This window comes from Mobula hypostoma, chromosome 2 (genome assembly GCF_963921235.1).
Source record: "Mobula hypostoma chromosome 2, sMobHyp1.1, whole genome shotgun sequence".
Lineage (NCBI taxonomy): Eukaryota > Metazoa > Chordata > Chondrichthyes > Myliobatiformes > Myliobatidae > Mobula > Mobula hypostoma.
In genome coordinates this window covers 51,474,885-51,502,315 of record NC_086098.1, presented here as the reverse complement: position 1 = coordinate 51,502,315, position 27,431 = coordinate 51,474,885, and the positions used below count along the sequence as shown (strand labels likewise).

General features: G+C 40.1%; 1 protein-coding gene across 1 annotated transcript in view; it reads left to right on the top strand.

The window, feature by feature from the left end:
• atad2b (ATPase family AAA domain containing 2B) overlaps positions 1-27,431 on the top strand; it is a 200,965-nt gene that overhangs the window by 143,496 nt on the left and 30,038 nt on the right. Inside the window, exons 18-24 of the mRNA XM_063036823.1 lie at positions 4,785-4,971; positions 5,154-5,339; positions 6,960-7,095; positions 9,534-9,730; positions 10,217-10,376; positions 12,520-12,642; positions 23,840-23,971. Of these exons, the coding sequence (XP_062892893.1) occupies positions 4,785-4,971; positions 5,154-5,339; positions 6,960-7,095; positions 9,534-9,730; positions 10,217-10,376; positions 12,520-12,642; positions 23,840-23,971 (1,121 nt within the window). The remainder of the gene's footprint in view (positions 1-4,784; positions 4,972-5,153; positions 5,340-6,959; positions 7,096-9,533; positions 9,731-10,216; positions 10,377-12,519; positions 12,643-23,839; positions 23,972-27,431) is intronic.

Sequence of the window (27,431 nt, the reverse complement as noted above, 5' to 3'; positions counted from 1 at the left end):
TGAACTGCATTTGCTACTTCTCAGCCCAGTTTTGCATCCTATCAATGTCCCGCTGTAACCTTTGACAGCCCTCCACACTATTCACAACATGCCCAACCTTTGTGTCGTCAGCAAATTTACAAACCCATCCCTCCACTTTTTCATCCTGGTCATTTATAAAAATCACGAAGAGCTGAGGTCCCAGAATAAATCCCTGAGGCACACCACTGGTAACCGACCTCTATGCAGAATATGACCCATCTGCAATCACTTTTTGCCTTCTGGATCCACAAGGCAATGTCCCCTTGGATCCCATGCCTCTTTACTTTCTCAATAAGCCTTGCATGGGGTACCTTGTCAAATGCCTTTCTAAAATCCCTATACACTACATCTGCTGCTCTACCTTTATCAACGTGTTTAGTCACATGCTCAAAAAATTCAGTCAAGCTCGTAAGACACGACCTGCTGCCTTTCACAAAGCTCTGCTGACTATTCCTAATCATATTATGCCTCTCCAAATGTTCATAAATCCTGCCTCTCAGGATCTTCTCTATCAGCTTACCAATCACTGAAATAAGACTCACTGGTCTATAATTTCCTGGGCTATCTCTACTCCCTTTCTTGAATAATGGAACAACATCTGCAACCCTCCAATCCCATTGATGATGCAAAGATCATCGCCAGAGACTCAGCAATCTCCTCCCTTGCCTCCCACAGTAGACTGTGATACATCTTGTCCGGTCCTGGTGACTTATCCATCTTGATGCTTTCCAAAAGCTCCAGTACATCCTCTTTCTTAATATCTACATGCTCAACCTTTTCAGTCCGCTGTAAGTCATCCCTACAATCGCCAAGATCCTTTTCCGTAGTGAATACTGAAGCAAAGTATTCATTAAGTACCTCAGCTGTCTCCACCGGTTCCATACACACTTTTCCACTGTCACACTTGATTGGTCCTATTCTCTCACGTCTTATCCTCTTGCTCTTCACGTACTTGTAGAATGCCTTGGGGTTTTCCTTAATCCTGTCCGCCAAGGCCTTCTCATGGCCCCTTCTGGCTCTCCTAATTTCTTTTTTAAGCTCCTTCCTGCTAACCTTATAATCTTCTAGATCTCTATCGTTATCTAGTTTTTTGAACTTTTCGTAAGCTCTTCTTCCTGACTCGATTTACAACAGCCTTTGTACACCACGGTTCCTGTACCCTACCATCCTTTCCCTGTCTCATTGGAACATACCTCTGCAGAACTCCACGCAAGTATCCCCTGAACATTTGCTACGTTTCTTTCGTACAATTCCCTGAGAACGTTTGTTCCCAATTTATACTTCCAAGTTCCTGTCTGATAGCCTCATATTTCCCTTTACTCCAATTAAACACTTTCCTAACTTGTCTGTTCCTATCCCTCTCCAGTGCTATCGTAAAGGAGATAGAATTGTGATCACTATCTCCAAAATGCTCTCCCACTGAGAGATCTGACACCTGACCAGGTTCATTTCCCAATACCAGATCAAGTACAGCTTCTCCTCTTGTAGGCTTATCTACATATTGTGTCAAGAAACCTTCTTGAACACAGCTTAACAAAGTCCACCCCATCTAAACCCCTCGCTCTAGGGACATGCGAATCAATATTTAGGAAATTAAAATCTCCCACCACGACACCTTTCCAGAATCTGTCTGCTCCTCTATGTCCCTGTTACTATTGGGTGGTCTATAAAAAAGCACCCAGTAGAGTTATTGACCTCTTCCTGTTCCTAACTTCCACCCACAGAGACTCTGTAGACAAACACTACCTCTGATCAACAGTGCCACTCCCCCACCTCTTTCGCCTCCCTTGTCCTCTCCGAAACATCTGAAGTCTGGCAATCGAAGTAACCATTCCTGCTGTTGAGCCATCCAAGTCTCTGTAATGGCCACAACATCGTAGCTCCAAGTATTGATTCATGCTCTAAGCTCATCTGCTTTGTTCATAATACTCGTATTAAAATAGGCACATCTCAAACCATCGGTCTGAGCGCATCCCTTCTCTATCACCTGCCTATACTCCCTCTCGCACTGTCTCCAAGCTTTCTCTATTTGTGAGCCAACCTCCTCTTCCTCTGTCTCTTCAGTTTGGTTCCCACCCCCCAGCAATCCTAGTTTAATCTCTCCCCAATAGCCTTAGCAAACCTCCCTGCCAGGATATTGGTCCCCCCTGGGATTCAAGTGCAACCTATCCTTTTTGTACAGGTCACTCCTGCCCCAAAAGAGGTCCCAGTGATCCAGAAATCTGAATCCCTGCCCCCTGCTCCAATCCCTCAGCCACGCATTTGTCCTCCACCTCACTCTAGTCCTATACTCACTGTCACAGGGCACAGGCAGTAATTCCGAGATTACTACCTTTGTGGTCCTGCTTCTCAACTTCCTTCATAACTCCCTGTAGTCTGCTTTCAGGGCCTCCTCCCTTTTCCTGCCTATGTCATTGGTACTAATATGTACCGCAATCTCTGGCTGTTCTCCTTCCCACTTCAGGATATCGTGGACGCGATCAGAAACATCCCAGACCCTGGCCCCTGGGAGGCAATCTACCATCCGTGCTTCTTTTCTGTATCCACAGAATCGCCTGTCTGACCCCCCCCCCCCAACTATAGAGTCCCCTATCACTGCTACCATCCTCTTCCTTTCCCTCCTCTCCTGAGCCACAGGGACAGACCCTGTGCCAGATACGTGACTACTGTTGCTTCCTCCAGGTAGGCCGTTCTCTCCCCCCCCCCCCCCCAAAGTACTCAAGCAGGAGTACTTGTTGTTAAGGGGTACAGCCACAGGGGTGCTCGCCAGCCTCTGTGATTCCTACCCTTCCCTCTCCTGACTGTTACCCACTTATCTGTCCCTGCAGGCCCCAGTAAATCTGTGAAATGCTCTGCCACAGGCTGCGGTGGAGCCCAAGTCAGTGAATATACTTAAGGCAGAAGATAGTTTCCTTTTTGGTTAGGACATCAAAGGATATGGCGAGAAGCTGGTATATGAGGTCGAGTGGGATCCGGGTCAGCCGTGCTGGAATGGCAGAGCAGACTCGATGGGCTGAATGGCCTAAGTTTGCTCCTATGTTTTATGGTCTTATGAAAAGAGTTCATGATTACACGGAATATGAACAAAATATTAAAAGACTATTCTCGATTCCAAATACTTTGTGTTGGTTTCAACACACCGTTGAATAGTTAGGGTTTTACAATAATATATTTTATCTGTTTAATAGAATTGCTTTTCAGTGATTCAAAATTGTTATAGTGCTAATCTAAAGTGAAATCTGTGAATGTGTCTTGATGGCGATTTGCTTCAAAAAATATATCTATGAATTATTTGGTTGTATAGTTGATTTTTTTCTTTCAACAAAAAAGAAGTGGAATATTGCTATCTTCTGGAAGATTTAGGATTTATGATCAATTAATAATAGGATTAATGCAGCAGGCTGCATTGTATTGTGCCTGGACTGGCCTTTTCAAGATATGGAGGACTGAGTGAACCAACCTTCAAATAATGAATTACTGAACTGATTGGGTGGCTATTTTAAGTGGTTCAAATGTTGAGAGTTTTGTATACTGTGGTTTGTTTTCAAGGTTCTTCAGAAGTTAAGAAGGAGGAAAAAGCTTGTTGTTTGTGATCATTTACTAAGTGTCACAAGAACAAAGTACAAAGTACGAGGGAAAGAAGATGAAGGATGAAGAAGGGAGGAAGGGGGGAGGGCGCAAGGAGAGTAAGAAATGAAATTAGCGAACGGTAGCTGGTTTCTGTGTGGAACTGCTAGCAGTCATTCCACTCAATTCATCCATTTTTATTTTGAAGTTTCTGTTCACTTGTTAGTTCTCGAAGGCCTGAATGTTATAGTCTTAGGTAAATGTTCTTAACTGCTGTGATGCATGGTTTATCAGCAATAATCAGAATCAGGTTTATTATCACCGGCATGTGACGTGAAATTTGTTAACTTAGCAGCAGCAGTTCAATGCAATACATTCTCTAGCAAAGAAAAAAAAATAAAACATAATAAATAAACAAGTAAATCAATTACGTATCTTGAATAGATTTTTTAAAACTGTGCAAAAACTGAAATACTATATATTTTTTAAAAAAGTGAGTTAGTGTCCAAAACTTCATTGTCCATTTGGGAATCAGATGGCAGAGGGAAAGAAGCTGTTCCTGAATCACTGAGTGTGTGCCTTCAGACTTCTGTACCTCCTACCTGATGGTAACAGTGAGAAAAGGGTATGCCCTTGGTGCTGGAGGTCCTTAATAATGGACGCTGCCTTTCTGAGACGCCACTCCCTAAAGATGTCCTGGGTACTTTGTAGGACTTAGTAGGCTAGTGTCCAAGATGGAGCTGACTATATTTACAACCTTCTGCAGCTTCTTTCGGTCCTGTGCAGTAGCCCCTCCATACCAGACAGTGATGCAGCCTGTCAGAATAATAGAATAAAGTATCCTTATATATTGCTGTAATAATATCACCATACCCTATTTTGCATTTTTATGAAAGTTTGTACTAGTAATATAGATGATATTGCAATTTCTTGTGTTGGAAATAAATGTATTTAAACATTATATATAATCAGATTACCATTATGATTCTGTGTTAATTCTGTGAAGATGCATTATCTTGGTTAAGGCCTGAAGTGCTTCTATCAAGGACATGCTCCTTGGTCATAGTTTAAATACTTTTCTACTAATTTAAAGTTGTGGTGTTCTGCTTTCATTCATCTGAGGTAGTAGCTATATTTTTTTGAACACTGCATGTGCAAGCTTGAATTAGGAAGTCATCTAAGGTTTCTTCTTGTAGGTCAGCACTTCACCAGCCAATATCCCATCGTCCGCGGTTACTTCTTTGTGGAAACAAGGGATCTGGTCAAAGTTCACATCTTGCTCCTGCTTTGCTCCATTCACTTGAGAAATTCTCAGTGTACAGACTAGATTTGCCAGCGTTGTACTCTGTTAGTGCCAAAACACCAGAGGAGTCTTGTGCACAGGTGAGAATGACGGAAGAAAGAAAGCCTAGTCCATATGTTTCATATGTTTAAACTTCAGTCTTAGTGTTGAAAATCTCAAAGCGCTTTGTTTTTCTTTCTGCCTCCGCTTTTCTCCTTTCCTTAAAAATGAATTATATCCCCATCTACACCAATGTTCTCCCTTAATTGCTCATCCTCTTTAGATGTTCCGTGAGGCACGTCGGACAGTACCGAGTGTCGTTTATGTGCCTCATATTAGAGAGTGGTGGGATGCAATCAGTGATACGGTGAAAGCTACTTTCCTGACTCTGCTGCAGGACATACCACCATTTTCTCCTATTTTGATATTGGCTACCTCTGAAACAACATATGCTGAGCTACCAGATGAGGTAGGATATGAACTTCAACATCTACATTTAATATGTCCATTTGTGTGTTCAAAATCTTCTATCAATTAGTCTAAAGTAAAGAGATGGGAATTTCTTTTGTTGAGCTAGTTTAGACAAAGGTGGATAAGACTACAAAAATATTTCAAGCAACTATTATGTGACCTAATCCTGAGGGTCTGAATTTAATCCTTTGCTACTGAAGTATTAATGTTTTGCATTCTGAAAGTAACAGTATTTTCACACAACCTGAGTGTTTTCAAGCATCCGAGCCTATCTGATGCTGTGCATGTGATTAACATGCAAATAATGAGCAATATACTTGATTGTGATTATACTATGGTGCTATATTATCTATAATCATTGCAAGATTATAAATCAGCAGGTAGTATTCATTAGTTCCGGTTCATCTACTGAATACTACTGTCAGCGTTGTACAATCCAATTTCCTTAGGCACATCTAGTTTTCTTAGTTATTAAAATGAGTTACGGTCTTTTAACAAGTGTATGTTTAAAATGGTCAAGTGCATGAATTCCAAGTAAATGTCTTAACAAAATATATGTCCATGCAGTGATATATGTCCAACAAATGAGCATGAACAAAGTATACATTGCATCTGTCTCTGACTTACTGCTTGGTTTGACCTCCCTGTTCTTTTGTCCATAAGATGTAGGAGCAGAATTAGGTCATTTGGCCAATCAAGTCTGCTCTGCCATTCCATCATGGCTCATTTATTATCCGTCTCAACTCCATTCTCCTGCAGCCTTCTTGTAATCTTTGACGCCGTGACTAATCAAGAACCTATCAACTCTGCCTTAAATATACTAATGACTTGGCCTGTACAGCTGCCTGTGGCAATGTATTCCAGATTCTCCACTATCTGGCTAAAGAAATGTTTCATTTCTGTTCTAAATGGATGTCCCTCAATTCTGAGACTGCCTTCTGGTCCTAGACTCCCCCACTATAAGAAACACTTTCTCCAAACCCACTTTATCCGGACCTTTCAATATTCAATAGATTGTAATGAGATCCCCTCTCATTCTTATAAATTCCAGTGAGTACAAGTATAGAGCTATCAAGCACTCCTCATATGTTAACCCTTTTATTCCTAGGATCATTCCTGTGAACCTCCTCTGGACTCTCTCCATTGCCGGCATATCTTTTCGTAGATAAGGGGTCTAAAATTGCTCACTGCTGTCTGACCAATGCCTTATAAAGCCCCAACATTACATCCTTGCTATTGTATTCTAGTCCTCTCAAAATGAATGCTAACATTGAACAGTGCAACCTGCAAGTTAACTTTTAGGGAATCCTGCAAGAGGACTCCCAAGTCCCTCTGCACCTCTAATTTTTGAATTTTCTTCCCATTATTCCTTCTGGTAAAAGTGCATGACCATGCACTTATCCGCATTATATTCCATCTGCCACTTCTTTGCCCGTTCCCCCAGTCTACGTCCTTATGCAGATGCACTGCTGCTTCCACACTACCTGTGCCTCCACCTATGTTCATATTGTCTGCAAACTTGTCATGAAATATCCTTTGATTTATTAACATTGCAAATACTAATAAGCATATTTAAGCCTAAAGTTTGCTATGAGAATCTTTTTCTTTTGAAAATTAGGTTAAATGCATTTTTGAAATTAATTATGGAGAAGTTATAGATTTACAGAGACCTACTGAAGATGAGAGAACAAGATTCTTTGAAGACTTGATATTGAACCAAGCAGCAAAGCCTCCACCTACGAAGAAAAAGTCTGGTAAGAGCTAATGGTAAAGGAAAACAAATGATGTATTTATTAAGATGTCCAAATTAAATTTGATATAATAGATGTTAGTGCAATTAAATACAGGTTACAGGGTAGATGTAGTTTTTACTGAGTAGACTGTGTGTTGCATATTTTACTCAGTAATTATCAACACCAGCAGTTATTAATACCTTTTTGATATTAATGGGATCTTTCTGGGAAAAACATTTTTTATATTTATCAAATAATTTGTAATTTTTTTGTGTAAGCACCTTGGAATGTTTGGCAATCATGATTAACCTTGTGCTTTATTGCTTTGTCATTTTCAGTCCTTAACTTTTCTTTGATCATTGAAACTTGCTTCCAGTATTCTTGATTTTATTGTAAGTGTGATTACAATCAGCATCTGCTCTCAGTGTTCTTAGGTTTTTAGATTAGCAAATAAGCATAAATTGCATTTCACATACTCATCTATGAAACTTTACGCTGCATCATTTGCTCAGATTGGTTTCAGTATTTAACAAGTATTTATCAAGCATTCTTAATCAGAATGTATATTGTAATCAACACACATCAAAGTTGCTGGTGAACGCAGCAGGCCAGGCAGCATCTATAGGAAGAGGCGCAGTCGACGTTTCAGGCCGAGACCCTTCGTCAGACGAAGGGTCTCGGCCTGAAACGTCGACTGCGCCTCTTCCTATGGATGCTGCCTGGCCTGCTGCGTTCACCAGCAACTTTGATGTGTGTTGCTTGAATTTCCAGCATCTGCAGAATTCCTGTTGTTTGCGTATATTGTAATCCCTCTGTACCCCACTATATCCTCTGCAAAAAATAAATATTGGTGGTTTGGCAGTATTTTGTGTCTTTTTACATCCTGTTAAATCAACAAAAGCAGATCACCTTATCCTGGATATGACTGAGCTAGGTAAAAATATCTTCCACCAAAATGCTGAAGGAACTCAATAGGTCATACAGAATCTTCCTTTCCATAGATGCTTGTTGATCTGCTGAGTTGCTCCAGCATTTTGTATGTTATTCTGGATTCCAACATCTATAGAATTACCAACGAGTCAAGAGATTAACTTTTTGGGACAAAAATAAGTTGTTCTCAAAAGTTACCTTTCACTCTCACTGTTCAGTTACCTTTGGCAGTTAATGTTATCAAAGTTTCTCCATTCTGCAAGAGACTGGTACCCAAATTACAGTTTTGGCTGTTCACTAGCCTGACAAGCAAAATTAACTTTATTCAAAAGATGCTAGTATCGAGATGGGCAGAAAGTTGAATTGTTTTGGTTGTATGAGTCCTGAGATCTAACCATACCGCTAACTCTATGCATTTATGTACTTTTGTATGGAAGCCTCAATGTTTTACTTTGATACTGAATCAAATAACCTGAGGAATCTTAGCAGGAGCCATAGTGATAACCAGGATAACCATTGTTAGAAGCAACTTTTGTTTTTTTCCCCCAAATCAAATCTGGGTTAGCTTCTGTTGACAGTACCACATAGTTCTAAAAGGTGGGAACCAAGCATGCTGCAAACTTCATTTCACAGTTCTGACCAATTGTTCAAGTGAAGCAACAATGTGGCTGTACCTGAAAATTTATCTTGGATTTAATTATTGGGTTTGTAGTTATCAAAATGCAATATAATCATTTTCAGTTCTCCTTAATACCCAAGAATTTTATGTAAAATTTATCATTTATAACCTGGTACTAATAGCCAATTATCTCTTATCAATTATATTGATTTTTATTCTTTTGGAATGTTTACAAATCGTAAAGGGGGTGGGTTATCTCATACTCATTAGCCTGGATGCAGCCCTAGCTGAAGGTGCTGGCAATGACTCAAAGGACAGGACAATCAAGGCAAATTAGATGGTTTCTAAATTCAAGTCCCATTCATTAGAACGGGATGACTTGAGCACAAAATCTTGTTTGATATTCTTAATACAGTGCTGCATTGTCAGAGGTCTTGGCTTTGAAGAAATATGATAGACAGAGTCTCTGAGAAAAAGGTTACTTTCCCAGTGATAAAAAAAAATTCATGACATTGTTTTGAAACAGGGTAGGGAGATACTTCCCTAAAGTTCGTGCCAATATCCTTCAAATAATATTTCGAAAATGAATTGTATTGTCGTTACCACAGTTGTTTATGGATGCCTGCTGGGTGCAAATTGCGTATTTTTTTAGTGGTTGCACTTCAGAATTACTTAATTTATGAAGTGTTTTCAGATCAGTCATGAAATGCAAGTCTGCAAATTTCTTTCAGTCTTACACCCAAATGTGATATTGTAAATTTTCCTCTAGAGCAGGAGTTCCCAACCTTTTTTATGCCATGGAACCCTTCCATTAATCAAGGAGTCAGTGGACCACGTGTTGGGAACCCCTGCTCGAGAGAATCACTCATCAGATGGAGTTTTATTAATTAAACTACGTACTTTTTTTCAGCTTTGCTTGCCTTGGAAGTCCTTCCACCTGCATTGCCTCCTCCACCAAGACAATTATCAGAGGAGGAACAAAAACGAATGGAAGAACAAGAGGAAAATACCTTTCGGGAACTTCGGCTATTTCTCAGGGATATTACCAAAAGACTTGCCACTGACAAACGATTTAATATCTTTAGTAAACCTGTGGATATTGAAGAGGTATATTAATAGCAGTTATCAATGAAGAATTTTAAAAGCTGATAAGGTTTTTGATTAGGTACCCTTTTGGTAATTCTTGCTGCTAAGATTCTTGGGAGTGTAATGATGAAATGTATATGGCTTGATCATTGCAACTTGGCGTAATTGCACGTAGGGGATGACACAAACATCGCATCAAAGGTGAGGTGGGGATCTAAATTAAGAGGGAGAGGCATGCAATACGTTGAAGAGAATCATCTTAGCTGAGCTGAAAAGTAATAGCTATAACCATTCGAAGGATGGCAAGCATTCAGTTTAAAGGGTAATAAATCACAGAGGTAAAATTAATAGTGGAGTAGTCTTGAGATATAATATATATATATATCTCCCCTAGTCAGAAACACATTGATATTATTGTCATAAGAGAAATTACTGTTGGAAATGTTTAAAATTTATATATGTTGATCTTTGATTTTGAGCACTGTTTTCTTTTAAAAAAAAATGTAGGTTTCTGACTATCTCGAGGTCATCCTACAACCTATGGATTTATCAACCATGATGATGAAAATTGATAACCACAAGTATGAAACAGTGAAGGATTTCCTGATAGATATTAACCTCATCTGTAGCAATGCTCTTGAATACAATCCTGATAAAGTTCCTGGAGGTAAGTTGGAATTTAAAACACCTAAGCAGTGATTTTGTGGCTATCTATCAAGCTAATTGTGACTAAATTAACTAAATGCAGTTTCTGAATTACGTCTCAAGTCTCTTGACACAACAATAAGCAAGCAAACATTATGCGTTTACATTGTTCTGAAGTTGCTGATAAAAGTCTACCAACCATCAGAATGTTGAAAACGTGGGAGCACAGTGTAACCCTCAAACTAGATTCAGATTTATTGTACTGTCAGAATTGTGAATTTTGCTCTGTGAGATTGAATTGAATAGTCAAAATTCCTTTTAGATAAAGATGTATGATCTTAATACTCTCATTTGGCATCTATTGGTATGAAACTCACATAGTTCAACATAGCTGGGTTAGTGAGGCAGCAAGTACCGCATCGGGGATTGCATTATGAGATTGAGATTTGTGTTCATTTCTGTCAGAAAAGGAGGAGGAGTTTCTATTTTTTTTCTTATTGGGAGTTTTTTGGAGTTGGGAAAACCGTACAGAAACAAGCTCTACAAATCAGCAAATCCTTGCTGGCCTTCAAACACCCACTTTTATGCTAATCATATCCTAACCCAATTTATATTCCCCGGTCCGAACTCTGTCTGTCTGTCACTCATTCCCACACACACACACGCATGCTCACAAACGCATGCATAGATTTCTCCTGATTGAGTGGTCTTAACGATTTTGGGGTAATTTGCAGTAGTCAATTAAACTATAGACTTGTGCATTTTTTGCATGTGAGAGAAAACCTGGAGGAATCCTTCATGGTCACAGACTTGCATTTTCCTATTGTCTTATTATCCTTTTGATAATAATCTAAAATGAAAATTATTTTATTACCTAGCACAAATGTTGTTGCCTTGACCACATAAATTCATTTTGAAATAACCAAAGTAGACTATAAAATTCAATTAAATTCCATTTTTGAATAGACTTTACCTTTTTGGATAATACTTTGTCACTTTTAAAAAATAAAATCAAAATAATACAGATGCCAGAAACCTGAAAAAAAACCAACATATTGCTGAAAATGCCTAGAAATCAGGTAGCATCTGTGGAGAGAAACAGTTAATGGTCCAGATTTCACAAAATAATGATGGTAAAACTATCAACCTTCACATTACTCCATGTGACTGACAGCAACTTCAGAGCTATTTATGGGCGGACTACTTCACGCCGCCCCACGTGATGCTTCTTTTACATCCTTAGGCCCTTCAACGCGCAGGGCCTTGATGCGGAGGATCCTGTCAACTTTTTCCCTCACAAGTTCCTGCTGAAAGGATCATTGAAGGTAAGTTTGTATCTTTTTATTGAACTCAGCAGTGAGTGGAGTTGGTTCACCACTGTGTAAAGTCTAGCCAATTGTTTCAGCTGATGACCTTTCATCAGATATGTTCTGATGAAAGATTATTGGCATGAAACAGCACTATGGTTTCTCTCTCCACAGATGTTGCCAGACAGTATTCCGAATATATATAACTTCATTTTACATTATTTCATTTTGCCCAGTTTGCTGAAGTATGACCCAAAAGCCTTTAAATATCTTGTTGATTTCATTAAAACATTGCCATTGACACCTCTTCTCTTGGTCTAAGTAAGAAAGAACATTTGATGTTTCTATAAATCTTCAAGTGACATTCATTAAATGATACATACACATTCAGTTACTATGAGAATAGGTTACGTTATTGGCTTGCTTGTTTGTAATAGTTAATTTGAAACTGGAATTTCTTAATATAAGATTCCACCCATAATTTATGTAATCAAAATGTAGAAATTTCATGTCACGTTGATTGTTTGAAGATGCAGTTCATCATGCAATCATCTGAATGTATGATTTTGTGGAGTCAAATTAAATTATTTTCTCTATGTCAATCTGCCTCTCAATTTTTTTTTCTTCTGTCTCCACAATATACTTTGACAGAAGAAGGATGTTGGATAATCAGAATATTTGTCATTGAGCTCAAATCTGTGTAAAGGACTATTACACATGAGCAAGCCAATAAGGTAACCTGTTCTCACAGTAACTAGATGCATAGAGAGACTATGAGAACTACTTAATTCCAAACAAGAATGTTAATAACGTAGTGTATTTTGTGCCAGTGTAACTGTTTGGTGTTTCTTTTCATAGATCGCATGATTCGGCACAGAGCCTGCACACTCAAGGATACTGCACATGCGATGATAGCTGCTGAGCTGGATCCTGAGTTTAACAAACTCTGTGAAGATATCAAAGAGTCCAGGAGAAAGCGAAGTGAGTAGCTGCTGAAACTAATAATGACTATGATAAAGCAAAATGGATTTTGCAGTTTTCTATGTTATCTTGCTTGAATGCTGCAACATACTGTACTATTTCCTCCAAAGTACAGAGCATATAGTGGATTTAATGTAAACAAGAGACGATAGGTGCAAGAGTAGGCCATTCGGCCCTTCAAGCCAGCACCGCCATTCACTTTGATCATGGCTGATCATCCACAATCAGTGTCCAGTTCCTGCCTTATCCCCATAACCTTTGATTCCGCTATCTTTAAGAGCTCTATCCATCTCTTTCTTGAAAGCATCCAGAGACTTGGCCTCCACAGCCTTCTGGGGCAGAGCATTCCATATATCCACCACTCTCTGGGTGAAAAAGTTTTTCCTCAACTCCGTTCTAAATGGCCTACCCCTAGTTCTTAAACTGTGGCCGTGAGCTGTGAGAGTGATTTTAAACTGATCAGACTACATAGTGCAGGGGTCCCCAACCTTCTTTGCACCGCAGACCAGTTTAATATTGACAATATTCTTGCGGACCGGCCCGACTGGATGGGGGTGTTCAAGTAGGGTTAAACTCACCTCAACGTGTCTTTTACAATTAGGGTTGCCAACTTTCTCACTCCCAAATAAGGGACAAAAGTAGCAGTCGAATACGGGACACTTGTGTTTACCCCGAGAAAGACTACCTGAAGCCTTGCCCTGCGCATGCGTGTACATGCCGATTTTTTTTTTCTACAAATCAGTTTTGGTTTAATCTTCCCGACTCTGTTAAGTGAAACTACACTGTACATACATTATTTCTACTTTATATAGGCTGTGTATTTATCATATAATTCCTGCTTTTATTATATGTTAGTGTTATTTTAGGTTTTATGTGTTATTTGGTATGATTTGGTAGGTTATTTTTTGGGTCTGGGAACGCTCAAAAATTTTTCCCATGTAAATTAATGGTAATTGCTTCTTCACTTTACACTATTTCCACTTACGAATGGTTTCATAGGAACGCTGTACCTTAGTGGAGGAAATACAGGACAAGGGTGGTCCCATATGGGACAAACCAATTTCGCCCAATATACGGGATGTCCCGGCAAATATGGGACAGTTGGCAACCCTATGTTCAAGTTCAACAGTGCGTGACAGGGAATGAGGAAAGGAGCAGCTGACTCATATCTTTTCCTCGTGGCCTGGTAGCACATGCTTTGCGGCCCGCTGGGTTGGGGACCGCTGACGTAGTGCACCTCCCACATTACAGAAAGGTTGTGTTCCCAGACCCCCCCCCCCCCCCCCCGGTATTGATGTTTCAAAGGAGATGCTGGAAATCCAAGCAACACACAGAAGTGCTGGAGGAACTCAGCAGGCCAGGCAGCCTCTGTGGGGAAAAAAAGTATAGTCGACGTTTTAGGGCTGCGGTCCTTCAGCAGGACTGTAGAAAGAAAGATGAGGAATTGATTGAACAGGTGGGGGAGGGGAGAGAGAAACACAAGGTGATGGGTGAAACCAAGAGAGGCTTTTCATACTAGAACGAAGGAGATGTCCTTGTTTTTCAAAGAAAAGGGCTTCCATTCCTCCACCATCAACGCCGCCCTCAACTGCATCTCTTCCATTTCATACATGTGTGCTCTTACCCCATCCTCCCACCACGCTGCTAGGGATAGGGTTCCTCTTGTTCTCACCTACTACCCCACCAGCTTCTGCGTCCAGCACATAATTTTTCGAAACTTCAGCCATCTCCAGTGGGATCCCACCACCAAACACATCTTTCCCTCCCCCACCCCCCAACTTCCTGCTTTCTGCAGCAATCACTCCCTATGTGACTCCCTTATCCATTCATCCCTCCCTAGTGATCATCCTCTTGGCAAATATCCATGCAAGCAGAACAAGTGCTACACCTGCCCCTATACCAGAGTATAGTTGGAAAGAGGACATGAGAGAATCTCGGTTTCCAGGTATTTTCTGTCCAGTACCTTCTAGGTAATACTAGTCAAGCTTTTGGAAGCAGTTCTCATAAGTGTCAGCAGGTTATTGCTGGGAGCCTTGGAGATGATGGCCACCTCAACCAGGATGTATCAGTAGTGGAGAGATTGTCTTTTTATTGTGGAGGATGAAGAGTGAATAAAGTAGCTAGCTGTGTTCAGATGAGGAATAGCTAACTCCTTATGTTGGAATTGCTCTTGCTCTGCAAAATAGAGGGTATTCTGTTACTTCTGACATCCTTTATAAATGGTGGTAAAGCCTTCAGAAGTAGAAGTAAGGTACTGCAAATTCAAAGTAAATTTATTATCTAAGTATGTATATGTTACCACATGCTACCTTGAGATTCATTTTCCTGCAGGCTTTTACAGAGAAAAAAACACAATAGAATTTTACAAAAAACTATGCATAATCAAAAAAGACTGATAAACAACCAATGTGCAAAAGAATATAAGAGTCCTTGTAGGTTGTAGAATCAGTTCAGAATAGTGGTGAATGAGGTTATTTATGCTGATTCAGGAGCCTGATGGTTTTAGGGCTATATCTGTTCCTGAACTTGGTACTGTGGGTGGGACCTAAGGCTTCTATACCTCCTTCCTGATTGCAGTGGCAAGAACAATGCATGGTTAGGATATTGTGGGGGGGGGGTTGGGGGGTGGGGGTGGTCATCGATGATGGATGCTGCTTTCTTGTGGCATTGCCCCATGTAAATATACTCACTGGTGTGGAGGGCTTTGTCAGTGATGGTCTGGACTGTATCCTCCCCGTTCTGTAGCTTTTTCCATTTCTGGGCATTAGTGTTTCTATACTAAGCTGTGGTGCAACTAGTTAGGATATTCTCCAGTGTGCATCTATATAAGTTTGTCAAAGTCTTTGGTGACATGCCAAATCTAAACAAAATCTGCCTTCTTTGTGTTGGTTCCAATACAGATTCTCTGATATGTTAACGCCAAAGAATTTAAAGCTACTGACTATCTCTACTTTCATTACCCTGGTGAGGACCATCTCATGGGCCTCCAGCGTCTTCCTCCTGTAATTGATAATGAGCTCTTTATGAGAGGTAGTTGTGGCACCATTCAACCGAATTTTCAATTTCTCATTCATATACCAATTTTTGATTCAGCCAATAACTGTGGTGTCATCAGCAAACTTAAGTACAGCATTGAGCTGTACTGCGATTCTCAATCATATGAATAGAGCAGACAATTGCTGCATTTGTTGCCAGAGTGTTTGTGGTTGGCACATTTAGTCCATTTCAATTTCTGTTGACTTTTTGCCCCAGCATTATTGTTTGTCTGGACTTGGTGGAAGGTTGTGCTTTTTGAGTGTCATGTCCAGAGAAGAAGGCTCAGCCCTGTTCTGAGTGAAATGCTTAGTGTTTTGACAGGCCTGTCAGCTACCTTGTTTGTAGTGATCAGTCCTGGTCTGCACGTATCTTAATTTATTTGGGTGCAGACTGATTCATTTTATAAGAAACGTAAGAAATAGGAGCAGGAGTAGACCATCTGGGCCATCGAGCCTGTTCCGTCATTCAATAAGATCATGGCTGATCTGACCATGGACTCATCTCCACATACCTACCTTTATCTCATAACCCTTAATACCCCTACTATGCAAAAACCTTATCCAACCTTGTCTTAAATATACTTACTGAGGTAGCCTCCACTGCTTCATTGGGCTGATAAGTCCAACAATTTACCACTCTTTGGGAAAAGTACAGTCGGCCCTCCTTATCCACAAGGGATTGGTTCCGGGACCCCTCACGGATACCAAAAAACGCGGATGCTCAAGTCCCTTATTCAACCTTTCTAAATGCGGTGGACCTTACGGCCCAGCGGAACCCCGGACCTTATTTAACCTGTTTCAGTGCGGTGGACATTAGGACCCGGGGGCGGAGCTCTGAATCCGCAGTGTTCTGTTCACGAAAATAATCATGATCACGATTGAAAATAAAGTGGAAATAATAAAGCGATCAGAAGGAGGTGAAACACCATTGGTCATTGGAAAAGTGTTAGGCTAGAGTCGGTCACCGATCGGAACAATTTTAAAGGATGAAGTGAGAAATGGCCTGCCCCGATGGAAGCTACAATTATTACTGAGCAACGCAGTGGTTTAATTATTGGGTTTTGGGGTTTTGGGTTTTTGGTCCTTCAGATCAACCCGGCAGGGATGGAGAGCGCGCTCGGGAGCGGTCTGCCACTGGCTCGAACTCGGGAACTTCTGTTCCCGACCCAGCGCTGAAACATACGTTTCTTAAGTGTTTTATATGCGTAGGAAGGTAAAATATATACTACATACTAAGACAAACGTTTGACTAACTGACACTAAATAATACCGTATGTACCTGTTCTAACTTGCTTAGTAAGAGAACTTCTGTTTTCTTTTTTTCAATCCCGATCCACGATAACCTACGCACATCCTCCCACATACTTTAAATCATCTCTAGATTACTTATAATACCTAATACAATGTAAATGCCATGTAAAATAATTGTTATTGTAATAATGACAAGGAAAAAAATATAATGCAGGGAATAATGACAAGGAAAAAAAAATCTGTACATGCTCGAACAACAACTGCTGGGAGAGCACTTTCGGGTTTTCTCGATTCGCAGTTGGTTGAATTTGCGCGTGCGGAGCTTGCGGATAAGGAGGGCTGACTGTAGTTCCTCCTCATCTTGGTCCTAAATGGGGTAGGGAGAAATATGCTATTTGGTAGGTACTTGGGAACATAAATTGGGAGCAGATATTCTCAGGCCAGTGCATGGCAGAAATGTGGCAAATGTTCAGGGAACATTTTCATGGCGTTCTGCATAGGTATGTTTTATTGAGGCAGGGAAAAGATGGTAAAGTAAAAGAATCTTGGTGTACAAAGGATGTAGAAAATTTAGTTAAGAAGAAGACAAAAGTTTAAGCAAAGTTCAAGAAACCAGGTTCTGTTAGAGCTCTAGAAAATTACAGGGGTGCCAGGAAGGAGCTCAAGAATGAAATTAGGAGAACTAGAAGGGGACATGAGAAGGCCTTGGTGAGCAGGATTAAGGAAAACCTCAAAGCATTCTGTAAATATATGAAGAGCAAGAGGATTAACTGTGTGACAATAGGACCAATCAGGTGTAATAGTGGAAATGTGCATGGAGCTGGAGGACATAGCAGAGGTACTTCAGTATTCACCAGTGAAAAGGACATTGGCAATTGTGAGGTTGACTTACAGTGGACTGAAACACTTTAGTTTATAGACATTAAGAAAAAGAATGTTCTGGAGCTGTTGAAAGGTATTAAGTTAGATAAGTCGCTGGGACCGATGAGAGATACTCCAGGTTACTGTGGGAAGCGAGGGTGGAGATTGCTGAACCTCTGGCGATGATCTTTGCATCATCAATAGGGACAGAAGTACCGATGACTGGAAGGGTGTGGATACTAAAAGGAGAGCGCAGAGGAGATTTACAAGGATGTTGCCTGGATTGGAAAGCATAGGTTGAGTGAACTTGGTCTTTTCTTCTTGGAGCGATGGAATATAAGGAGTGACATGATAGAGGTGTATAAGATGATAAGACGCATTGATCATGTGGATCACTAGAGGCTTTTTCCCAGTGCTGAAATGGCTGACATGAGGGGGCTTAATTTTAAGGTGCTCAGAAGTAGGTACGAGGGGAATATCAGAGGTATGTTTTTTTACACAGAGAGAGGTGGGGGTGTGGAATGCAGTGCCAGCAACAGTGGTAGAGGCGGATACAATAGGGTCTTTTAAGAGACTCAGGTACATGGAGCTTAGAAAAATAGAGGGCTATGCAGTAGGGTAATTCTAGGCAGTTTCTAGAGTAGGTTATATGGTTGGCACAACATTGTGGGCTGAGGGGCCTGTAATGTCCTGTAGATTTCTATGATTCTAAATTGGGGAAAGGCTAATTTTGATGGTATCAGAAATAATCTGGCAAGTGTTGGGTGGGACAGGCTGTTTTCTGGCAAAGGTGTACTTGGAAAGTAGAAGGTTGTCATAATAAAAGGTAAAGATAACAGGTGTAGGGAACCTTGGTTTACAAGAGATATTGAGGCTCTGGTTAAGAGAAAAAAGGAGGTGCATAGCAGATATAGCCAAGTAGGAACAATTGAGATGCTATTGTACCTCAACAATTGAGGTACAAGAAATGCAAGAGAACACTTCAGAAAGAAATCAGGGAGGTTAAAAGAAGGCATGAAGTTGCTCTAGCAGACAGTGTGAAGGAAATTCCTAAGGGATTGTACAGGTATGTTTGGAGCAAGAGGATTGCAAGGGACAAAATTGGTCCTCTGGTCAACCAGAATGGAGCCAAACCAGATGGGGGAGATCTTACATGAATTCTTCGCAGCTATATTTACTCGGGGCGGATATAGAGACTACAGAGGTAAGGCGATACGGCATAAATTTCATGGACCGTGTACATATTACAGAGAAGAAAGTGTTTTCTATCCTGAGGCAAATCAGCGTGGAAAAATCCCCAGAGCCTGACAAGGTGTTCCCTTGAACCCTATGCGAGGCAAGTGCAGAAATTGCCAGGACTCTAGCAGAGATATTTAAAATGCCCTTAGCAACTGGAGAGGTACCAGAGGATTGGAGGATAGCCAATGTCGTTCCGTTGTTTTAAAAAAAACTCTAAACATACATCATATAACCATATAACAATTACAGCACGGAAACAGGCCATCTTGGCCCTTCTAGTCCATGCCGAACGCTTACCTCACCTAGTCCCGGCCACATCAGGCAATTAAAAGCTGGTGAGTCTGACATCAGTTGTGGGAAAGTTATTGGAAGGTATTCTAAGGCACTGGATATGTAAGTATTTGGATGGACATGGACTGATTAAGGTTAGTCAGCATGGCTTTGTGTGTGGTAGGTTATGTCTAACCAATCCTGTAGAGTTTTTCCAAGGAAGTTGCTAGGAAAGTGGACAAAGGGAAGGTAGTGGGTGTTTTCTACATGGACTTTTGTCAGGCATTTCACAAGGTCCCGCATTGGAGGCTGGTCAAGAAGGTTCCATCACTTGACACTTAAGATCAGGTACTAAATTAGATTAGGCATTGGCTTTGTGGAAGAAGCCAGAAAGTGATATTAGAGTGTTGCCTCTTTGACTGGAAGCCTGTGACTAATGGAGTGCTGCAGGGATCAGTGCTGTGTCCTTCTGTTGTTTGTCATCTAGATCAATGATCTTGATGATAGTATGGTTAAATTGATCAGCAAATTTGCAGACGGCATCAAGATTGGTGGTATAGCAGACAGTGAGGAAGGCCCTCATTGCTTGCATAGGGATCTGCATCAGCTGGAAAAATGGGCTGAAAAATGGCAGATGGAATTTAATGCAGACAATTGCAAGGTTTTGCACTTTGGTAGGACCAATCAGCATAGGACTTACACTGTGAACAGCTGGGCACTGGGGAGTGTGGTAGGACATAGGGACTTGGGAATACAGGTCCATAATTTGTTGAAAGTGGCAACACAGGTAGATAGGGTCATAAAGAAATCTTTGTTGGCCTTCATAAATCTAAGTATTGAGTACAGGAGATGGAATGTTATGTTGAAGTTGTGTAAGATGTTGTTGAGGTCTAATTTGGAGTATTGTGTGCAGATTTGGTCACCTACCTACAGGAAAGATGTAAATAAGGATGAAAGAGTGCAGAGAAAATTCACATGGATGTTGCTGGATTTAGAGGTCCTGAGTTATAGGTTAGAACTGTATTCTTTAGAACATAGAAGATTGAGAGGAGATTTGATAAAGTTATACAAAATTATGAGAGATATAGATAAGGTAAATGTAAGCAGGCTTTTTCCACTGCGGTTAGGTGGGTCTACAATCAGAGATCATGGGTTAAGGATGAAAGGTGAGGGGAAACTTCTTCAATCAGAATGTTGTGAAAGTGTGAAATGATCTGGTAGCACAAGTGGTGACGTGTGCTTGATCTTAGCGTTTAAGAGAAGTTTGGATAGGTACATGAATAGTAGGTATATAGAGGGCTATGGTCCCAGTGCACGTCGATTGGAGTAGGCAATTTAAATGGTTTCAGCTTGGACTAGATGGGCTGAAGAGCCTGTTTCTGTGCTGTACCTCTCCATGACTCTATGGAAAAAAAATACTGGAAGGAGAAATCACTGTTCATGCCATCTGGTTGGAGGCATCTGTTCCAGATTGAGATACTTTGCCTTCAACTTCTACCCTGTCCTTAAATAGACTTAGTTCATTTCCAACACCTCCCTACCCTTTCTCGATCTCTCTGTCTTCATTGCTGGATACAAGCTGTCTAATGACATATTTTATCAACCTACGGATTCCCACATACAGGCTGATGGGATAAGCATCATGGTCAATGCAGACATAGTGAGGTGAATGGCCTCTTCCTGAGCTGTACATTGCTATGTTTTATATGCTCCAAAATTATAAATGCACACATTTTGAAATATGACAAGCTAGATATATAGATAGAATCGGGAAAATTTAGTGTTTGTGGTGCATAAGGTTTGTTGAGCAGTGATTATGTCCTGGGAAATCTTTTTTAAAAGGACCATGTTGCACCTTGTACAGCAAAGGATAACATTGTCAGAATTTACTGTCTGTCATAAGAATAGTTCATAAATACCTGAAGATTTCATTAGTTTATTGATCCTGCTGATTATGCAAGGGGATGTTTGAAAAGGTGGTTCCCATCTTCAGTGATTTCTGGATTTCCATAATTCAAGGGATGCGTGCATTTAAAAATTTGTTGTCATGTCAAACGGTAACAGCTTTGTGATCAATACAACAAAGTTAGGGTCAGTGTTGTTCTGCCCCATGGATTAATGCTCGCTTGTTGCTGGATTAGGTCCAGCAATGGCGTTTAGAGAAAACTGCACTGTTCAATATTTTGTTTGTTTATGAACCCTAATTTTTTCCTGCAATCTATTGAATTTTGTTTTGACTGATAAACTCCTTAAATTATCATTCTTCATCTACTTTTCTAACTGTTTTACATGTTTGTTGCATTCAAGTTTCTGGTTCTTCACTTGAAACCTGTTGTATATTTGTATTCATTGTGCTTTTATTTGCTGCTGTTTATTCCAGCTTTTTGAGGGATAAAGTATTTCTCAATTATGTTGCATAATATTTTTAATCTTATTTGTAACTTTGAAAGTGAATAAAAACATATTAATTTTCTGGAATATAGGCACAGATAAAATTTATTACCTATTCTTGATTGTCCTTGAGAAGATGGTGGTGAACTGGCTACTTGGATTTGCTGCAGTTATTTTCATCAAAATATTCCTGTCGTTTTTGAGTTGCAATTCCAGAGTTTAGATGATACTGCAGTGGGTTTATATTTCAGTGACCTGACAAGCAACCTGCAGATGATGATGCTGTTATAGCTATAGTCCACCTTATTTTGTTTTAAGCACTTCTTGTATGCTTTAACAAACCATAATTAATATTTTGATCACCAGTATCCTCTGCAGATCCTTCTATTATATGTACTCAATGCACTTAATTGTTCTTATTCCATTTTATTAGCTTTGGCTACAATTACACAGACTTAATATCCTGTGTTTAAGTACCTGTTGCTTTGATCATATTGAATATGTTTCTTTTCCACTCTTCATTTGCCAAGATGAAATTCAGCTGCAGCATTTCCAATTTTGTGTTTTGAACGTCTGCCATTTTTCCTTGTAGACTTGTTCTCAGGAGCCTTCATTTGATTTTATCCCGTTCAGTATCTGATCTTTAAAAGTTTAAGCATCAAGCATTATTGCACTTTCAATAAGCCCTCATGTTTGTTTGTTTGATTGATAATTAGTTCACCTGTTGCTTCCTAGTTTGAATTGAATTTGCTTCACCTATTTTTTTTCAGGGAAACTAGTCTTTAAAAATCCTGTTGTAACTAATCAGCACTATCTATATACTACTAAAACACTCATGCTCTGTTTGTGACCTCCAATTAGCGCAAACGGTGCATTACAGTGACACGTTTTTTTTGCTAAATCGATTAAAATGTGCTAACTTACAGAATGCAGGCAAAGTTCAGGGTTATATATTCATGTAAAATTGTTCATTCGCCAAAAATCAACAGGCTGGCTTTCACCCGAGTCCCAATCGGCCTTCATGGAAATCGGGACGCGACAGCCCGACGCATGCGCACGGTCAGCCTCAGCAGCGACACCTACCAGAGCAAAAGGGCAGGGCAGCTCTATTTCGAGGGGTCACATTCTGCTAATCACCATCAGCATGTGCAGGATTGGGACAGATCTAACTGCCACCCATCAATGAGAGATAATTAAATCTTATTGTAATGACGTACTTTGAGACACCCATAAAACCCTTTGCTGCAGTCAAAGGACAGCGGTGACTATATCACATCCATTTAGGAGAGTGCCAACCACATCATCAAGAATAATCAACATACTTTGGTGTTAGTGCTTCGTATCTTCTATCCAGCATTAGGGTGAAAAAAAAATGGTCAGCCTAATTATGCCACGTGGAAAGGGAAGGGGGTCATTATGGTAAAGAGATGATGCCAAACATCATCGGGAAGTGGTAAGGAGAGGGAGAGAACAAGAATCGGATGAGGCCAGGGCCGCACGACTCCAGGATCAAAGAGTCAGGACAAAAAAAGATGAGAGAAGAAAAGACAGAGGAGAGGCATGCATGTCTCCAGAATGACAAAAACAGGCACAGAAGGAGGAGAGGGGAAGAGACAAAGGAGCTGAGAAATGCACGTCTCCAGGATCAGAGACAAAGAACAAATAGCAGAAGAGATGAAGAGACAGGGAATGAAAGGATTGCACGTCTCCAGAATGACAACGAGAAGCACAAGGGTGGCAGATAAACCAGAAATGATGCCATCAAAAGTGTCCTTCGTTAAATGAGGAGGAGCTATATTTGCTTTGCTACGTGTCGTTCTTATTTAATAAACTGAGGTTTTCTACTTCAGTTTCCAAAGCAAAGCGATACCAATAGCATTCAGGAAAATTTAATGTTCATTCTGGTCACATCAGACTGCACTACCCTTCACTGAAAGGGTGCCCCAACGGGTCACCCTGTTGTCTAGTCTGTAATAAACTGTAGCAATAAACCTAGTTAGTTCATTTTTAAACACTGTTCGGTTAATTCTTAAGGACATTTAAACCTCTTTTAAATAATGGTTGCTGGAAAAATTAATGTAGATTGAGACTGATGTTTTGTTATTAAGAAATTTTCCTGCAGTATTGTGAACTATATTTACTGTGTGCAGATTTAGCAGCAGCAGCCGCAACAGCAGCAGTAAATCAGACAAATCACAGTTCAGAAGCAAATAGAGATGTGGCTCAAGACTCAACTCGGAATTTAGAAGCAACTACCCCAAATGGGGAATGCAGGCATGCAAGTAAGTTTGAATATTCAACATTGTGTCAATAAATAGATCACATGCAAAAATTTTTATTTGTAAATATGAAATACAATGCATTTAATATATTTTGTAAATATTTTTGTACTATTGCTTTAAAGATAATGAGCGTTTTACCATTAAGTTGCATTAGCCCAGAATTTTTTTATTAGGCCTCAGAGATTTGGGATTTAATGTTGAATTTTGAAAAATGGCCTCAGAGAGTTTCCCTACATTTTCAAGCCTGAAGTTTGACTCTCCTTGAGATGCGTCTTGCGTTAAAACCAGGCCAAACTTGTGTTTTGGCTTAAACTGTCAAATTGGCCAATGTAGTTGATCTTTAATATTCCAAAGAACGGCAATAAAATTGTCTTCAAAGGAATAACTTACGGCAGGTGTTACTTCGTTGCAATTTCAACTCGTTAAGTCTAAAGTTAGAATCTTTGAAAAGGAAGTTGCCTTTTGAGTTTAAGTATTTCTTTCTTTAACATATAGTTTCTATAGAATGTTTTCAAATTGGTAAGATGCATGGTTTTCCCCGGTATTCACTGTAAGTCTTTTATTTACATTTGTTTAGTTCATTGTGCATTCTGCCAGTAAATTGGGTCTTCCAAAAATGCTTATTTGGACATGACTGAATTTAATAGTGAATTAAATAATTCACTAACACATGCACTGATCCATTCAGGGTGAGTTGAAGCAGTTGACAGCGGCTTCTACAGGTCACTGCTACTCATGAATGCTTTCAATCATTTGTATATTAGGTGATAATTGTTAACTTTTATGTTTGATCTCATGCAGTAGAGGAAAAGGACCCATCAGATCTTGTTGCTTTTAGGTGGAGGGAAAGATAGGGTGAAAACTAGCTATTGATAATTGATGGTATCTACTGTGAGGAGAGTATTTAGGCATAGGTACTCGAGGTTGGGGAGAGGTGGGAGATGAGCTACTGGCTAAGTTAGAGGAACGTTGCAGGCAGTGGGAAAGGGATGCGAGATAGATGTGGATAGGGATGAGGTAAATGGGAAAATAACTGAAAATAGTTGGTAATTTATTTCTTAATTCTAGCATTTGTTTTTTTAAAAATTCAGTCTTTGGCTATATTCTCTTCTTGGCTGTACCTTGTAATATTCCTCATCAATGGATTTGAAATTGGAACACTTAGTTCATCAGTCTTTTGTAAGGTTGATACCAAAGAATGTCTAGTGATCATGCCAAATCTGACTGGAAAATTCTCTGTTGCATGCTGATATTAATATGGAGATAAGAAAATTTGCATAAATTTAAAATAAACTTCAGAAGTCATTGTTTTCTATGCATTGCTCAAAAATTATTGTCAACCTTCCTGTGTTTATTTGTAAAACCATGCTGGATTTGTACATTGTTTGGTTGTTAAACTCACGAAAGGTAAATCTGGAAATTAACTGCGTAAGTATTGTTTAATGATGTGATAAATTGACAATCAACTTCTAATCCAAATGATTGAAAATATTTTTTTCATTTTTCCTGTTTATTTTACAGCACAGTATAGGCCCTTCAACCCACAGTATTGTGCTGACCTTTTAACTTGCTCTTAGATCATCAATCTAATCTTTCCCTCCTAAATAGCCCTCAATTTTCCATTCATGTCTCAGTCTTTGAAATGTCCATAGTGTAAATGCCTTTACCACTACCCTTTGCAGCATGTGCCATGTACCTACCACTCTGCACAAAAAAAATATCCTTAATGTCCCCTCCCCCCCCCATACTTTCCTCCAATCACCTTATGCCCCCTTGTATTAGTTATTTCAACTCTAGGAAAAGGTGTCTGGTTTCCCACTTGATCTACCCCTCTTAACTTATTTTGTTCCAAAGGAAAAAAAAGCTCTAGCTCGTTCAAACTGAACTCACAAGACTTGCTTGGGTAAATCTCTCCACCTTTCCTAAAGCTATAATGCAGTAACTGAAACTGAACACAATATTCCAAATGTGTTTCTAACTAGGGTTTTACAGAGCTGCAACATCCTTGTGGCTCTTGAATTCAATCTTAATGAAGGCCAACTTTCTTAAGGTACATTTTCTTAACCACCCTATCAACTTGTGCAGCAACTTTGGGAGATCTATGGTTGTGGACTTCAAGATCCCTCTGTCAAGAATCACATCATTAACTTTGTATTCTGCCATCAAGTTTGACCTTCCAAAGTGCATTACTTCACTCTTTTCTGGATTGAGCTCCATGCGCCATTTCTCAGCTCAACTCTGCACCCTGTCCCATTGTAACCTATGACAACCTGTCCACAGATCACTCACTTTTCTTTGCCATTTTAAATACTTTTCTTAATTCAATCTTTCTTTGCTTCTTCTCCTTCTGTGTTGGAAATGATTCAAATTTGATTCACAGTTATCTATTTTATTTTAATACCAGCATATCATTGATTGAGAAAGTAGCATGGCTTTGTCGAGGGCATGTCGTGCCTTACGAGCCTGATTGAATTTTCTGAGGATGTGACTAAACACATTGATGAAGGGAAAGCAGTAGATATAGTGTATATGGATTTCAGCAACGCATTTCATAAGGAACCCCATGAAAGGCTTATTGAGAAAGTAAGGAGACATGGGATCCAAGGGGACATTGCTTTATTGATCCAGAATTGGCTTGCCCACAGAAGGCGAAGAGTGGTTGTGGATGGGTCATATTCTGCATGGAGGTCGGTGACCAGTGGTGTGCCTCAGAGATCTGTTCTGGGACCCTTACTCTTTGTGATTTTTATAAATGACCTGTATGAGGAAGTGGAGGGATGGGTTAGTAAATTTGCTGATGACACAAAGGTAGGGGGTGTTGTGGATAGTGTGGAGGGCTGTCAGAGGTTACAGCGGGACATTGATAGGATGCAAAACTGGGCTGAGAAGTGGCAGATGGACTTCAACCCAGATAAGTGTGAAGTGGTTTATTTTGGTAGGTCAAATATGATGGCAGAATATAGTATCAATGGTAAGACTCTTGGCAGTGTGGAGGATCAGAGGGATCTTTGGGTCCGAGTCCATAGGACGCTCAAAGCAGCTACACAGGTTGACTCTGTGGTTAAGAAGGCATACCGTGTATTGGCCTTCATCAATCGTGGAATTGAATTTAGGAGCCGAGAGGTAATATTGCAGCTACGTAGGACCCTGGTCAGACCCCACTTGGAGTACTGTGCTCAGTTCTGGTTGCCTCACTACAGGAAGGATGTGGAAACCATAAGGTTCGTCCATCGTTATCAATGAAGCCCTCGACACCATTAGTACTTTTTACGAGGTCGAGTTGCTAGCTCGACACTCAACCCAGCATGGATGGTAAGTGTGCCTAGGAGCAGCTCAATTAGATTCGAACTCGTGAACCTTTGCTCCTGGAGTCCGGCACTGATGTCACTGCGCCACCAGCCAGCTATGATGTTGTCGAGACCAGCGCTTGATATGGATTTAAGTGAGGGAGAGTTGCGCA